The 16,531-nt window shown below is 41.1% G+C and overlaps 1 protein-coding gene, 1 long non-coding RNA gene and 1 other non-coding gene across 3 annotated transcripts in view; 2 read left to right on the top strand and 1 right to left on the bottom strand.

Annotated features, from left to right (window-relative positions):
- Window positions 1–3,457, bottom strand: part of LOC118895884 (probable E3 ubiquitin-protein ligase HERC6) — a gene marked incomplete at its 5' end in the record, with an annotated part of 54,735 nt that extends 51,278 nt beyond the window's left edge. Inside the window, 4 exon segments of the mRNA XM_036853448.1 lie at window positions 595–662; window positions 665–756; window positions 2,128–2,132; window positions 3,324–3,457. Coding sequence (XP_036709343.1) covers window positions 595–662; window positions 665–756; window positions 2,128–2,132; window positions 3,324–3,457 — 299 coding nt within the window.
- An 11-nt stretch (window positions 3,458–3,468) lies between these two features.
- LOC118895860 lies at window positions 3,469–12,508 on the top strand. The gene is made up of 3 exons (XR_005020043.1): window positions 3,469–6,422; window positions 10,350–10,430; window positions 12,165–12,508. It is a non-coding gene; the product is annotated as an uncharacterized LOC118895860 (long non-coding RNA).
- Window positions 12,509–16,107: 3,599 nt separating this feature from the next.
- LOC118896247 lies at window positions 16,108–16,214 on the top strand. Its single transcript, XR_005020153.1, has one exon. It is a non-coding gene; the product is annotated as a U6 spliceosomal RNA (small nuclear RNA).
- Window positions 16,215–16,531: the final 317 nt, after the last annotated feature.

Raw genomic sequence — 16,531 nt, 5'->3', positions numbered from 1 at the left:
TACATGTACAGACAGGAGCTCCCAGTAATGGAAAATTTGTACAATAGCCTGAGTAGAGGTGTACATATATTAACTTAGCAAAAGGGATTTATTTAGGGCTTCAGTGGGAGAGGATGGAAGGTTCAATTGGGTTTTTTGATGCTGATTGGGCAGTTTGTCTTTACAACAGCTGAATTCATAGGAAACTCCCTCAAAGGAGGGTTAATGGCAGCTGTATTTTCAAGAGACCCTGTTTCAGTCAGGTAAGATGTCTCTCTGTGAATTTTCTGTAGCTCAAATATTTTCACTTTAAAATAATCTTTACACCAACTCTGGAGGTCCAAGTGGGTCCCACAGTTACTTCCAGTACCTAAGATTAAGATCACAAGGTCACAGGTTCTCACTTCATGCTGCCCTGCTCTTTCATAGACTCTAATTAAATAATAACTGGTGTTATACCTTGTTTTCCCGCCTCCTTCCCTCACTACACTGTAACCCGTGAGGTTAGGGACCGTGTTTGTTACAGTCATCTTTGGACCCTGGCATCTTGCACGGTGCCTGGCACATGAAACTCAAAAATACTGAATGAATAAATGAATGAATTAAAATACGTACTTAGGCGCAAAATTTATTTCCTTAAATTCTCCAGTTCCCAGCTGTCCTTCAGAACCAGATCCCCCCCCCCGATCACCCTTCCTTTGTGACAGCCGGCTAGGGAGTGCTGCTTTCCACAGCTCACCGGACCCACATGTAGAGTTTCCAATGCCGGAATTCGTTCTTTAGGAACAAAAACAAAACCATACCTCCCACAAGACTGTTAATTTAATACCAAGTTTAAGAAAATACTTTTCTTGAAAAGGAAGGGTCTCTGGGATTTCCCATCTCTTCCAATGACTTTTAAATCAAGGCCTAAAGTCCACCTTAAAGGTGTGAAGGAAATAGGCTCAATGTGTGGCACTGTCCTTATGGGAATATGGCTGCTATTTAAAAGGGTGGGCATGTGGAGGAGGGGAACCTGTAAAGACTTGTTGCTTGCCCTAACATTTCTCTATGACGGTGGAGTCAAAACCCAGCCAGATAAAGGAGAGAAGATGGGATCACCCCTCCTCCATTCCTCTGACTTTCCAGCCCTGAAGAGGGAGAATAGTGAATCCTTTGCTAAGGGCAGGGAGCCTGCCTGAGTGTGAGAGGCAGTTGCCAGTGGCACTCACAGTGAAGAGTGCAGTAACATGCCTCCCAATGGGCCAGATGTGCCCACAAATGAAAACCTGAGCACATTTCCCTACGAGACAATCCAAACTGTTCTCCCAAAGCGTTTGTCTCTGAATTATTAGAGGTTTGAAGTTAAGCACATCATTACCGGTAAAGTTTTTGTTAACACTTAAGTTTTCTTTTTCTTTTTTAATCTTGTGATCTTATCCTTTTCAATGATTTACTTTGCAAACTATGCAACAATAAAAAAATGCCCAAAGATTCATACACTCATGGAGGTGGAAACTGGTACCTTCTTCCTGGAGAAGAATTTGGCTTTAAGTATCACGCTGTCCCTAATTTCCACCTGAAGGGGGTCAGAATATGCCACCCCAAAATATGCCACTTTGGCATAAGGATGACTTTGAGCTGAAGGCAATTGAGAATCAACAGATACAGGAAGAGTTCTCTGCCTTCCCCTTATCAACTTAAAAGCATAAATTTGTGAAGTTGGCATGAATTTCTCCTGTGAAGGTGCACCTCCCTTCCATACCAGGAAGAAAAGAATGACTCTTATCACCAGAGCTGGCACTGAGATGAGTCTGCATAAACAGCCCTTAGTAAAGTAACCCTTATCTTCCATTAGTTTCCCTCATATAGTTCTTTTTTTTTTTTTTTAAGATGTTCATTATTTTTATCTTTTTTTTTTTTTAATTTGTTTTATTTTTGGCTGCGTTGGGTCTTCATTGCTGCACAAGGGCTTTCTCTAGTTGCAGTGAGGGGGGGCTACTCTTCATTGCCGCGTGGGCTTCTCATTGCAGTGGCTTCTCTTGCTGCGGAGCACGGGCTCTAGGTGCACAGGCTTCAGTAGTTGTGGCTCACGGGCTCTAGAGCGCAGGCTCAGTAGTTGTGGCTCACGGGCTTAGTTGCTCCGCGGCATGTGGGATCTTCCCGGACCAGGGCTCGAACCCGCGTCCCCTGCACTGGCAGGCGGATTTTCAACCACTGTGCCACCAGGGAAGGCCTCCCTAATATATTTCAAAGACACTTCCCCACAATTGATCATCTCTCAAAACCCAAACCCCCTGTTCTTTGTTAAATGGCATATAAGCTCCTAAGTCTAACCACTTCTTGAGTTTCACTTCTTTTCTGTGAACTCCTGTGCACATAAAATATTCATAAAGTTGTAAGGTTTTTTTCTCGTTAATCTGTCTTTGTCAGTTTAGTTCACAGGCCCTCAGTATAAGAACTAAGAGGGTAGAGGAAAAGTTTTTCCTCCAGACACATCTTTTGGAATTTAAGTAAGTAATCAAAAATTTGGTCAAATATTTACTTACAATAATGTCAATCATACTATTATTTATAAAAGGCCCTGATGAGAAAAAAACAAACTTCCACAAAAGGAGAATAACTGAATTGTACTGTCAGAACCTGGAACGTTATGCAACAATTTAAAATTTATTTTAAAAAATACATAATAAAAGGGCAATATGTTCATGATATTATGTTTGACGAAAACGCAATTTACAGAGTTAAATTCTGCGTACATAAAACTGTATAATGACATGATTTTATAAAGATTAAATATATAATAGGAAAAAAAGGCCCCCCAAAATGCATCAAAATATTAGGAGTTGTCTTTGGGTGTTATAACAATAAGCGATTTCTTTCCCTGTGTCTCTATGGATACAATAATAATAGAAAAATGCTATTATACATGTTTTTAATCTGAAGAAAAAAGACGCCCTAGGGTATTTCTCAGGGAGTTTCAGGTGTCCAAACCACAAACCACGTTTGCAAGGTCACTCTGTTCCAGATAGATTCGCAGACGTAAGGGCTGGTCCCAAAAGGCATCTCTGTTCAAAGGAACGCTGTGCAGTTCAGCGCAACTTTCAGTTTCGTTTTGAAGACGGAACTACTGGAAACCGAAACAAAGCCGAGGCGCGTCCGGAAAACGAAACGGGAGGCGTTGCGCTCAGGCTGCGCGGGGCTCCGTTTCCCGGTCTCCGGCGGGCCGGCCGCCCCACGACGCCCCGCCCCGCGCGCCCCGCGCCCGGCGCCCCGCTTCCCGCTTCCCGCGCGCCCCGCCCCGCGCGCCCCGCGCCCGGCGCCCCGCTTCCCGCGCGCCCCGCCCCGCGCGCCCCGCTTCCCGCGCCCCCGCGCGCCCCGCGCCCTTCCGGCCCAGCTGGCCCCGGCTGTCGGCCCCGCACGACCGGGTGGCGCCGTCGCTCGGCGGCCGCAGCAGCGAGCCACGCTCCCCGCCGGCCGCCCGCAGCGGCGCGTTGCCGCGGGCCCCCCGCCGCCGTCTCCGGCGGTCCGCGATCCGGCCGAAGTACGGGCCGCTCCCGCGCCCAGCCGCCTGCCCGAATCCCTGCGCTCTGCCGGCTCCGGCACCCACAGGCTAGGGACGGGTGCTCGCCGACGTCCCAGGAAACGGGAGGCTGGGTGAGCCGCGCCCTCGCTGGCGGCCCCCTGATGTCCAGCTCGCTCCCCGCGAACGGCTTTCGGGTGTCAAACCCGGGCGCCAAGTGCTGAGAAGCAGAGGGACTCCGGAGGAAGAGCGCCCGAATGTGCATCCCGGCCAAGCCACTTGAGAGCTCCGTGACGCTGGGCAAGTTACTTACCGATTCTGTGCCTCGGCTACCACGTCTATGAAACGTGGACGGTAATACAGCAAATCTAATGTGTTAGGATAATGCAACTGATAATAAACTGTGGTGGAATAATGCCTAGAGGACTTAATAAAAGCACCTGCGTGCCAGCCCTCTTCTAGACGGCGTTTGGCACTGGAAAGGCAAAATCCTCATGGAGCTTTTACATCCTCCCATTTATAAACAGATAAATAAATATTTTGTATGATGTCAAGTGGCAACGTGAAGAAAAATAAAACAGTAAAGGAATGGAGGGCGAGGGCAGAAGGAACTAGCCTTTTTTGATAAGATATCAGGGAAGACCTCTCTGATGAAGTGGCATTTGAGCAGAGAGCCAATGGGACCCGGGAAATGAGGGAATGAGTCACTCTCATATCTAAGCGTGCAGGGTGAAGTGGAGCCTTTGGAGGCTTTTGAAAAGAGAAGTGACATGATCTGACGTTAGTTTTAAAAGAATTATCCCGGCTGCCATGTAGAAAATCACAGAACAAAAACGGAAGCAGAAAAGTCAGTTAGGGGAAGCTGCTGTGAGAGCCCGGGACAGAAGGATGACGCTGAGTCCAGGACTGAGGTGATACCCTAGCGGGGAAGAGAGAAGAAATGATCACTTTCAGCATGTTTTAAAAGTCAGAGGCCACAGACTGGCTGATGAATTGGAAGTGGGAGGAAAGAAGGAAAGGGATTAGGGTTACTCCGAGGTTGGCCAGAGCAACTGGGGTGAAAGGTGGTACCCTTTACGGGAGTGGGAACCCCGAGAGAGGCACCAGTTTGGGGCTGATGGGTCAGGAGTCCAGTCTGGTAATAACTGTGAGACGCTTATTATACAAGGAGGCAATAAGCTCAATCATTCTGGAGTTGGGGAGAGACGTTGAGGTGGTCATCAAACTAGGAATCATCAATGTAGAGATGCTACTTAAAGCCAGAAGACTGAATGAGATCACCCACGGGGTAAGTGTGTTAAGCATGTAACAGAGGACTGATCTTAGGAGAAAAACCAGGAAGGGCGGTGTGCATAAGCAAGTGAAGAATAAGGGAATGATTAACTCTGTCAATTGCTTGTGGAGCAAGGTTGAGTGTTGATCTTTAGGTTTGGCCAAATGGAGGTTATTGGTGACTGTGACAGCATTAGCCATCATCAGCATTATTGTTTTATTTATCTTATTATAGCATCCATTTATATACTCTCAGCTCACCTCTCCTTACTACTACATTTTAAGTAAAGACAAGAATAAATGTCCTTTGCTTTTCTACCTCAAGAGGGTCTAGCTCGTGGTAGAGGCTAATAAGTATGTATTGGACAGATGGGTTGATGAGTGGTGAGTAAATGAGTATCAGTCATACTTCTGGTTCCATTTCATTATGTACCATATGTAACCTTTTTCTGAATAGTAATTTCCTAAATGTTTATCACTTTCCTTAGGCATAAGACACTGAGCCCTCATATTAAGTTATTTCTTTAACATGAAATCTACTGGAGAACTAAACTGTAAATGTACTGTATCATTTTGTGTCCCCACCACCTAGCACAGTGTGTGTCACATAAAAAGAACTCAATAAATGTTAGTGAGATAGTGAATAAATTAAAGAAATTGAGAACATTTGAGAAAGATGTAATCCTCAGTTCATCTGTGTTCATGCGCTTGGAAATAGCAGCTCCCAGTTACTGAATGTTTACCATGTGTTGACTATTGTATATAAAATTTCTAATTTAATTCTTTCAACAGCGTTTCTCAGTTAAGGTTCTTTTGGCTGCAAGTGACAGAAAATGTGACCTAAGCTCGCTTAAGCAAAAGGGAAGTTTACTGGTAGATTGCAGTATTATTTTTCAGAAATATTTGCTGCCCCTTCTCCACCCTATGGCATCGAGCTTGAGTATGTGAATTTGTTCTGGCCAATGACATGCAAGCAGGAAGCATCCTCCAGGCAGATGGTTTAGGAGCTAGTACTTATTTTCCCTACTACTCTCTTTTCCCTCTGTTACAACTGGTGATTTTCCAAACAGAGATTGCTCCAATCATCCTGGGTCCCAGATCAAAATCGAGCAGAGTTGCAGCCATTCTGTGTAACTAAGTGAGAAATAAATCTTTGTTGTTGTAAGCCCCTGAGCTTTTGGGTGTTTGTTATCACACAGAGAGCATAACTTAGCCTCCTCTGACAGTCACATAACTGAAAAGTCCATCGTCATGGCTGATTTTGGGAAGTGCTGTCAACAAGGGCTTATACAATGTCCGAGCGACTGCATTTCTCTGTATCTCTTCATTCTGCCTCTTGCTATCAGGACTTCATCTTCAGGCTCCAAGCAGCGTAACTGCACAATTCCAGAATCTCCTCTGAAGTGGCAAGAGGGTTACAGCAGCTCTAAACTTTATATCCAGCTCTCAGCTTCACAGCCTGCAGAGAATCTGCTCACAAACAAAAGCCGTGGTGTTTAGCCATGATGCTCTCAGTGGGCCAATTTGGGTCACATGTCCTCTCCTGAGCCGATCAGATCTGCCTGCAAGAATCTCTCATGAGCACGCGTTCTGAGAGAGAGGAGTAAGCAGATTCCCCAGTGAAAGCTGGGCATGTTGCTGGAAGAAGTGGGGGATGGATGCCAAGGAGGTAAGCAACAAGGATCCTCTACATCAATCACAGAAACTAAGCAGTATTGTCATTCCCATTTTGTAGGTAAGGAATCAAGGCTCAGAGAGTTTTGCTAACTTGTTTGACGATACGTGCATATAAGTGGCAGGATTTTAACATTGACTAATTTGACTAGAAAACCTATTTAATTTCTACTATAACATACCTGTTGACCTTTAACAAATAGAATGCCATATATTTCTCCAGCAAAGGTGGGTTTGTTTGGGATCGGCGAAGAATTGCAATCTGGGTCTGCAATCATGGTGAGCCATGTGCAAATCCCCCCATGGCAAGAGAAGGAGAACCCTTTTATAGAGGGGAAAAGGAAGTTGGGAGGACTGTAGTAAGCTAAGAGTCCCTGGCTTTTCATTGGCTGAAGACTTGCCAGGGAAGTCCTTTTTCTTCCTGTTGGGCTCTGCTATTGTCCAGGGCCTGAGAGCTCCCCCTTCTGGTCTCCCAAGTCCATTTAATTGAGGTTTCTGTTATAATAATTTTTGCACACTTTTGAGTCCTGACCTCTCCTCTCGGGTCCCCTTTGGGTTAATGGCACATCCTCACAACCCTTCCATCTAGACAATTCCAATTCATCGTATATTCTCTCCCCATTGCAAAATCTTCCCCTAATCAATTAGTTGCTGAAGGATGTAGGCTCATATCAGCATCATATTTTCCATCCACTTTATATCTCCACCACTCCTACCCTGGTTCAGTTTTTTTGCAATAACATCTCACATGTCTGTATCTCTAATATCTGGCATCTCTAATCAATCTTTTACTTTCTCCTAAGAGTTATCTGCAGAAGACACAGTTCTGATCATGTCACTTAACTGTTCTAATGGTTGTTGGCCTATTGCTACAGAAATAATAAACACAAAATCCTTTGCGTATAATTTAAAGCCCTCCATGATCTGCTTGTTTGATGTTACCAGCTGCATTTCACCAACAATTACAGACATATCTTGTTCTCTCTCTCTCTCTGTCTACTGTCACAACGAACAACTTGCCTTTTCCTTCCTGATTTTTTCCAAATCCATCCCTTTGTTCACTTTGAGAAGAGGAATTTCCTCTTCTCCATTTGTTTACAGAAATAGTATGTCTCAAATGCTTCATCTCTGTGAAGTTCTTCTTGGACCTCACAATATCAGTTACTCCCTTCTGGGCTCCTACAACACATGATGACCTCAGTACGCACACACTCCCATGATTTCACTCTGTATGGCTATGTTATTTCACCTTTGCCCAACCAACTCCAGAAAGGACCTTAATCATCTCTGCAGGATCACCAAACCCTAGCAAAGTGTCTATTACACAATACATGCTAAATATAGTGCCTGGCACTTAACAGGCATTCAATGACTATTAGGTGAACTAATTAGGTAAAATTCATGATTAATTTTTTTTAATATTTACTGAATGTCTACTAGGGGTATAACAAGGAGGGAAAAAATAATAATAATTACTATTTACATTAGTATTTACTTTAGACTTTGTAAAGTCCTTCCAGCTGTTTTACTTGCTGTGTCCTCATAAGCACCGAGTAAGCAGGCAGGAGAGGGAACACTGTCTCTGTTTCACAGATAAAGAACTTAGGCTCAGAGAAGTCAAAGTGATTGGTCTTGAATTACAGATCAGTGAGCTGAACAGCCCATGGGTTTTCTTTCCACTTTATAACCATGTCTGATGAGCTTCCCTTTCTCAGAGAACACACAGGTAAAAAACAGAAAAGCAACAGACATTGATTGTCGTTGTATCTTTAAAATCAGACTTTGAAGATTATTTATACCTAATATCTCATACCAACAGCCTATTTTCCTTTTTTTTTTTTTTTTTTTTACTAATTTTCCCTAACCGTGATTTATGGAGGACAAGAGAATGAGAAATGGGAAAGAAAATAAAATTTCTTAACTACCCACCAAATGCCAGTTTCTCTCACAACACATTTCCCCATTTCGGCTTGGCAACCACCCTGTAAGGTCCCATGTATTATACCCCATACAGATACGAATAACTGCAGCCTCAGGAAATTGTGGTGACTTGCTCAAGATAAAGAGTAAGATAAATGCGGGACCAGATTCAAACCACGTCTCCTTCTCTACCCTCTTTCCACCAAACAGCACTGACTCAAAGTGAGGTGAGAAGGATGTTAGAAGGGGGATGAGAGAGAGGATGAGCTTACAAAAGGTCATCATGGAACACATGGGGTTGAGGGAAGCAGAATAAACCAGGTAGGAGTAGGGGAAATGGGCCTGAGGTCAGTCCTTGAGGATCAGCTGGAAGGACATCTGAGAAGAGGTAAGGGTATTGCATTTCCATCGCTTTCCTCTGCCATCCTCTTCCTAGACCCACTTCTGCTTAACCCCCAATGCTTCTGAGTTCAAAGCCTATCTCCATGCTGCTTAGCCAGGACAGCCCTTAGACGGGACAAATAAATGGAAAATGGACCGCACCCCATGTATTAGCTTGGTTTATGATCACGCTCTAGCTGCCATCCCAGCTACCTCCGGAAGGCTCCCTGGAAAATGTCATCCAGTGACTCTTCACAAATGCACAAGACAATTAGGAGAGCCAGTACTAGTCAGTGCGAGAAGAAACCGCCCGCTCAAACCCTAACCTTTCAGGCTCCTTAGAGATAAGAAGTGGTAGTTTTGAATTTTAACTCTAGGTGGCAGTATTAGCCAACCCGATCCTTTACTCTTAGGCAACAAGTTCATCTATTTTTTATGGTTGACAAATTAATAATGGTTGACATCTCTTTTCTATAGGTAATCTTATAAATATCCACAAGGATGTTTATAATTTTCTTTCCCATGCTCATTGTAAGGTATTGGTATTTAAATTACTTAGAAAAAAAATTACAAAACCCTACTCTCACGTATATCACTGCCATAATGTCTTACATTGTAACACTGCGTTTATCTGGAGTCTACCTGCAATCTCAGAGCTCCAGAACATAGTCCTGAACTGGGAAGAAAGAGGAAAAGTGCCTCTGAATCCTAGAAATCGTTGCTACTCAAGCCAGGGTATTCTAAACATGTTACGCAATAACAAATTGAGGACTGCCCAAGGTTTGTCTTTAAAACACTGCTTAACTTAATTGGTTAACCTATGTGAACCAGCGAAGCTTTCCTTGTAAGTTAGGATTAGTTTCACCTGTATATAATTAAAATGCCAAATAACAGTGATTTAACAAGATACAAGTGTATTTCTCTCACACATAAAAAGTCCTGAGATAAGCAGCCAAGGGCTCCTGTGGCACCTCCATGGTTTTTCAGGGACTCAGGCACCTTCTATGCATTTTATCTGAGAACCCAACTTCCACCTTCAAGGTCGCCTCATGTTCCAAGGTGACTGCTGGAGTTCTAGCTATCACAACTCTATTCTAAGCAGCTGGAAAGGAGGAATGAGACTGCTATCCCCCAATTCCCATGCAACACTTCTGCATACATCTGATTAACCAAAACTTGTTTATAAGTAGCTGCATAAGATGCTGGAAAATGCAGTTTTTAGCTGAGCATCTTACAACTCCAAAGAAAATTGGCATTTTGTTACCAAGGAGGAAGGAGAGGATTATTAGGTGGCAATGAGCAGTCTCTCTACAACCAGCAAGGAATTTGAGATGTTTGGTCCAAACATATACAGCAGACAAGGCAGCTTCATGGGTGTGTGACCAGTGTTGTACACTGAGAGGGTCCTGCTCTCAGAAGGCCCTGCACTTAGTTTAATGTTCTGTCTTAACATTTTTAACAACTTTATCTTTGAACTTGTGTTTTACAAGTGCAGTCTGATGTAACACTGGAGTATGCAAGTGAGCAGGGGAGATACATGCTGTAACACTGGAGTATGCAAGTGAGCAGGGGAGATACGTGCAACATGTCTGCTATTTCTTGCCACCCTGTTCACATATAGTGGTCAAGATGCCCCGTGAGCACAAAATCCCATCGGGTCCATGATGTGTGGGAGTTCAGTGAGACTCAAACCTAGTATAAGGTAAGCAGGTTACATCTACGACTGAGTAATAAGTAGGGACACTGATAGCCCCTAGAGGCCACACTTTCTGTTTGAACAAGAACTGGGCTTCCAACACAGAAGGAAGGCGATGGCATTCTAAGAAACGCAAAGGAGCAAGAAACCCGACCACACCATTCCTTACTCCCATTAGTTCTCAGTGTTAGGCAACCACTTATGCTGAAAATGATGATATAGAAAGAAACAGAGTCACTATGGAGAACAGTATGGAGGTTCCTTAAAAAACTAAAAATAGAGCTACCATATGATCCTGCAATCCTACTCCTGGGCATATATCTGGAGAAAACCATAATTTGAAAAGGTACATGTATACCCCAGAGTTCATTGCAGCACTGTTTACAATGGCCAAGACATGGAAGCAACCTAAATGTCCATCAACAGAGGAATGGATAAAGAAGATGTTTTATACACACACACACACACACACACACACTCACCCACACACACACAGTGGAATATTACTCAGCCATAAAAAAGAATGAAATAATGCCATTTGCAGCAACATGGATGGATCTAGAGATTGTCATATTAAGTGAAGTAAGCCAGACAAAGACAAATATTATATGATATTGCTTATGTGTGGAATCTAAAAAAAAAAAAACATACAAATGAACTTATTTCCAAAACAGAAAGAGACTCACAGACATAGAAAACAAACTTATGGTTACTAAAGGGGAAAGGGGTGTGAGGAGAGGGATAAATCAGGAGTTTGGGATTAACATATACATACTACTATATATAAAATAGATGACCAACAAGGACCTACTGTATAGCACAGGGAATTATATTCAATACTTTATAATAATCTATAAGGGAAAATATTCTGAAAAAATATATGTATGTATATATATATATACACATATATATGTATGTATAACTGAATCGCTGTGCTGTAAACCTGACATTAACACAGTACTGTAAATCAATTATACTTCAATAACAAATTTTTTTTATTAAAAAAATGTGAAAAGTCCAACAAAATTTTGATTTTCCCCATAATGAATACTTTCATACTTTCACTGAAATATCAAATATTATATTCTTTCAAAACTAAAAAAAAAGGTTTCCTGTATAATTTTGAGGGTCACTTTGTTAAGCTGGTTAAGTTGTGAATACGTTAAGCTTCCATCTAGTCTCAGAGTGGCAGAGGAGGAAGTCTATTATTTTTAGAGATTCTCAGTGACTAATTTTTTCATTTATAGCCCTAATTTATTTAGATAAACTTCAGCTCACAAACTCTTCCCTGGGATTTGAGGGTTCACTTGAAAGCTAACTAACTGGGGAAACTAATAAATTACGAAAAGAGTCAATGTGCAGAAAGCGAAATTGCATTATTTAATAAAGAGTTTAAATTATGAAAGAAGAGGAAAGATAGGGCAACCCATAATTCCTTTTCCTTCCTGTCCTGCCTTATCATCAGGCCAAAATTAGAGTGTTGGTAGAACACGTGGGAATCAAGAAGTGGAATAAAACAGTTGAGTTAATTTGGGGCAGTGTTTCCACTATCCTGATAAGGATGAAATACACTTGTAAATAAGAGCTACAAAATATAAAGTGCATAATGTTTATGATTTTGCATACAAGTTAAATGTTTATATTTGCATTTAAAACTGGTATTGCACAATGTAAAGATGAATGGTAGAATTCATGCTAATCATTTAAAATTATATATATATATTTTTGAATAACATTAAGCAAATAAAAACACCATGACAAATTGAAAAAGACTGTGGAAGATGACCTCACCAACACCAAAGAAACAACCAAGCAATAAAGTGGAAGATTAATCACCAAGATGTGGATGTTAGAATGTTTACTATTATTCTTTACCAAACAAACAACTACAAAAGGAAAATGTCAGCAAATTTCTTCCAGCAAGCTGAGACACTGGGAGTGTCTGCACAGAAAAAGAGAGCTACCTCGTCGGTTTCAGCAAAAACCACTAGGTTTATATTTTTTCCTGCTTTTACTATTTTGGTAATAGGAACTGAAAGAAGTATTAATACCACATGGGAAGACCTCCCCCACCAAAGAAATCTGAAATATATAGTAAGTGTTTTTTTCTCTCTTTTGTTCATTTTAGATGCTGGTGGTAAACTTCCAAGAGTTGTGATTTTTTTTCAAAAAAAGTATGCCCTTCTTATTAATTTCTAGGATGAAGGGAGAACAATATTTTGCTTTCTAAGGTGACTCTGAAAATGAGCAGTACGAAGCTCCTCAAAAATTAAAATTTTTACCCTTGAAAGGAAAAGATGGGAAAAAAATAGATTATAGAAGAAAATTTTAAAAAATTATATTTTATACCTTTAATTGACTTTTTTTTCCTAGTCTTTGAACACGTGGCTGTGAATTTTCATTTTGCACTGGGCCCCACAAATTATGAAGTTGGCACTGGTGTCAGGGTTTAATAACTCAGACTACGCAAAAACATTTATTTTCTAGATCTTATATAAACTTATTCTCCAGCCTTTGTGCTACAGAGTGGGCAGTGATCTTAAGTTTATCATTTAACTGTCTCCATCTCTTCTTGTTTGAAATGTTGCTTTTCAGGTAAGTACTCCATTTTCAGACATTTTCTTCCTTCCCACTCCCTCCAGCCCTGTGTCAATAATGAAAGTTTGGAAGGAAAAGATAAAGTAATATATCTAAGTCAAAATAGAAGGCTGTTCCCATTACAGATTTCATCAGGAGAGCTCATCATTGTGTCATGAAAGTTTTATGAGAATTTTTTCACACTAGTGTCCTTAACTATTACTAGTTTATAATATGCAGGAAAAGTCAAATCAGAATATAGAAATTCAGTAAAATATGATGTCAGAAACAGTAATCATGAGGAAAGGAGAGTAAAAATGAAGAGTTTTTTAAAATTAGAAATTAAGATAGCAGCAACTTAAAATAATCACATATGGATAGATTACTAATAATCACATATATATAAATTACAATTTAACCACAAAATAAAAAAACCTATAATAGACACACACAAAATAAAGAGAGAGGAATCCAAACATAACACTGAAGATAATCATCAAAACACAAGGGAACAGAAAAAAAGAAGAAAGGAGCAAAAAAGAACTACAAAAACGATTAACAAAATGCCAATAAGTACACACATATCAACAATTACTTTAAATGTAAATGGACTAAATGCTCCAATCAAAAGACATAGAGTGGCTGAATGGATACAAAAACAAGACCCATATTTACGCTGCCCACAGGAGACTCACTTCAGATCTAAAGACACACACAGACTGAGTGTGAGGGGATTGGAAAAAAGGTAGTCTATGCAAATGGAAATAAAGAGAAAGCCAGGGTAGCAATACTTATATGAGACAAAACGGACTTTAAAATAAAGAATGTTGGGCTTCCCTGATGGCGCAGTGGTTGAGAATCCGCCTGCCAATGCAGGGGACACGGGTTCAAGCCCTGGTCTGGGAAGATCCCACATGCCGCGGAGCGACTAGGCCCGTGAGCCACAATTGCTGAGCCTGCGCATCTGGAGCCTGTGCTCCGCAACAAGAGAGGCCGCGACAGTGAGAGGCCCACGCACCACGATGAAGAGCAGCCCCCGCTTGCCGCAACTAGAGAAAGTCCTCGCACAGAAATGAAGACCCAACACAGCCATAAATATATAAATAAATAAATAATTAATTAATTAAAAAAAAAAAGAATGTTACAAAAGACAAAGAAGGATATTATATAATGATCAAGGAATCAATCCAAGAAGAAGATAAAACAATTGTAAATACATATGGACCCAATATAGGAGCACTTAAATTCATAAAGCAAATATTAACAGACATAAAAGGAAAAATCGACAGTAACACACTAAATAGTAGGGGACTTTAATACCCCACTTACATCAATGGACATATCATACAGATAGAAAATCAATAAGGAAATACAGGCCTTAAATGACACATTAAACCAAATGGACTTAATTGATATACAGAACATTCCAACCAAAAACAGCAGAATTCACATTCTTTTCGAGAGCACATGGAACATTCTGCAGGATAGATCACATACTAGGCTATAAAACAAGTCTCGGTAAATTTAAGGAAATTGAAATCATATCAAACATCTTTTCCGACCAGAGATTATGAGACTAGAAATCAACTACTAGGAAAAAACTGAAAAAAACACAAACTCATGGAGGCTAAGCAAGAAGCTACTAAACGGGGCTTCCCTGGTGGCACAGTGGTTGAGAGTCTGCCTGCCAATGCAGGGGACACGGGTTCAAGCCCTGGTCTGGGAAGATCCCACATGCCGTGGGGCAACTGGGCCCGTGAGCCACAATTGCTGAGGCTGCGCGTCTGGAGCCTGTGCTCCGCAGCACGAGAGCCTGCGATGGTGAGAGGCCCACGCACCACGATGGAGAGTGGCCCCCACTTGCCGCAACTGGGGAAAGCCCTCGTACAGAAACGAAGACCCAACACAGCCATAAGTAAATAAATAAATAAATAAATAAACCCAAAGTTAAAAAAATATATATATATATATATTTAAAAAAAAAAAAAAAGAAGCTACTAAACAACCAACGGATCACTGAAGAAGTCGAGGAAGAAAACTTAAAAATACCTGGAGACAAAAGGAAACAAATACACAATGATCCAAAAACTATGGGACGCAGCAAAAGCGGTCCTAAGAGGAAAGTTTAAAGTGATATAAGCCTACCTCAGGAAACAAGAAAAAAATCCCAAAGAAACAACCTAACCTTACATCTAAAGGAATTAGAAAAAGAAAAACAAACAAAACCCAAAGTTAGTAGAAGGAAAGAAATCATAAAGATCAGAGCAGAGGGACTTCATGGTGGTCCTGTGGTTAAGACTCCATGCTCCCAATGCAGGGTGCCCAGGTTCGATCCCTGGTCAGGGAACTAGATCCCACATGTCACAACTAAAAGATTCCACATGCCGCAATTAAAAGAATTAAAAGAATAAAATACCTAGGAATAAACCTACCAAAGGAGGCAAAAGACCTGTGCTCAGAAAACTATAAAACACTGATGAAAGAAATCAAAGATGAATCAGTATTGTGAAAATGACTATACTACACAAAGCAATCTACAGATTTAATGCAATCCCTATCAAATTACCAACGGCATTTTTCATAGAACTAGAAAAAAAATTTTACAATTTGTATGGAAACACAAAAAACCCCAAATAGCCAAAGCAGTCCTGAGAAAGAAAAACGGAGCTGGAGGAATCAGGCTCGCAGACTTCAGACTATACTAAAAAGCTACAGTAATCAAGGCAGTATGGTACTGGCACAAAAACAGAAATATAGATCAATGGAACAGAATAGAAAGCCCAGAGATAAACCCACGCACCTATGGTCACCTAATCTATGACAAAGGAGGCAAAAATACACAAAGCAGAAAAGACAGGCTCTTCAATAAGTGATACTGGGAAAACTGAACATCTACATGTAAAAAAAATGAAATTAGAACACTCCCTAACACCATACACAAAAATAAACTGAAAATGGATTAAAAACCAAAATGTAAGAAAGACCAGACACTATAAAACTCTTAGAGGAAAACATAGGAAGAACACTCTTTGACATAAATCACAGCAAGATCTTTTTTGACTCACCTCCTAGAGTAATGGAAATAAAAACAAAAATAAACAAATGGGTGCTCACTACAGCAGCACATACACTAAAACTGGAATGATACAGAGAAGATTAACATGGCCCCTACACAAGGATGACATGCAAATTCGTGAATCGTTCCATATTTTTTAAGCTGGGACAAAGTGAGAGAGTAGCACTGACATATATACAGTACCAAATGTAATATAGATAGCTAGTGGGAAGCAGCTGCATCGCATGGGGAGATCAGCTCAGTGCTCTGTGACCAGCTAGAGGGATGGGATAGGGAGGATGGGAGGGAGACGCAAGAGGGAAGGGATATGGGGATATATGTATACACATAGCTGATTCACTTTGTTATACAGCAGAAACTAACACACCATTGTAAAGCAATTATACTCCAATAAAGATGTTAAAAAATAAAAAAGATTAAAAAAATGGTGAGTAAAACTGCTGCTGCCTTATCA

This window comes from Balaenoptera musculus, chromosome 5 (genome assembly GCF_009873245.2).
Source record: "Balaenoptera musculus isolate JJ_BM4_2016_0621 chromosome 5, mBalMus1.pri.v3, whole genome shotgun sequence".
In the NCBI taxonomy this organism is placed as follows: Eukaryota; Metazoa; Chordata; class Mammalia; order Artiodactyla; family Balaenopteridae; genus Balaenoptera; species Balaenoptera musculus.
The sequence above is the reverse complement of the archived record's forward strand: the minus strand, read 5'-3'. Positions and strand labels throughout refer to the sequence as shown.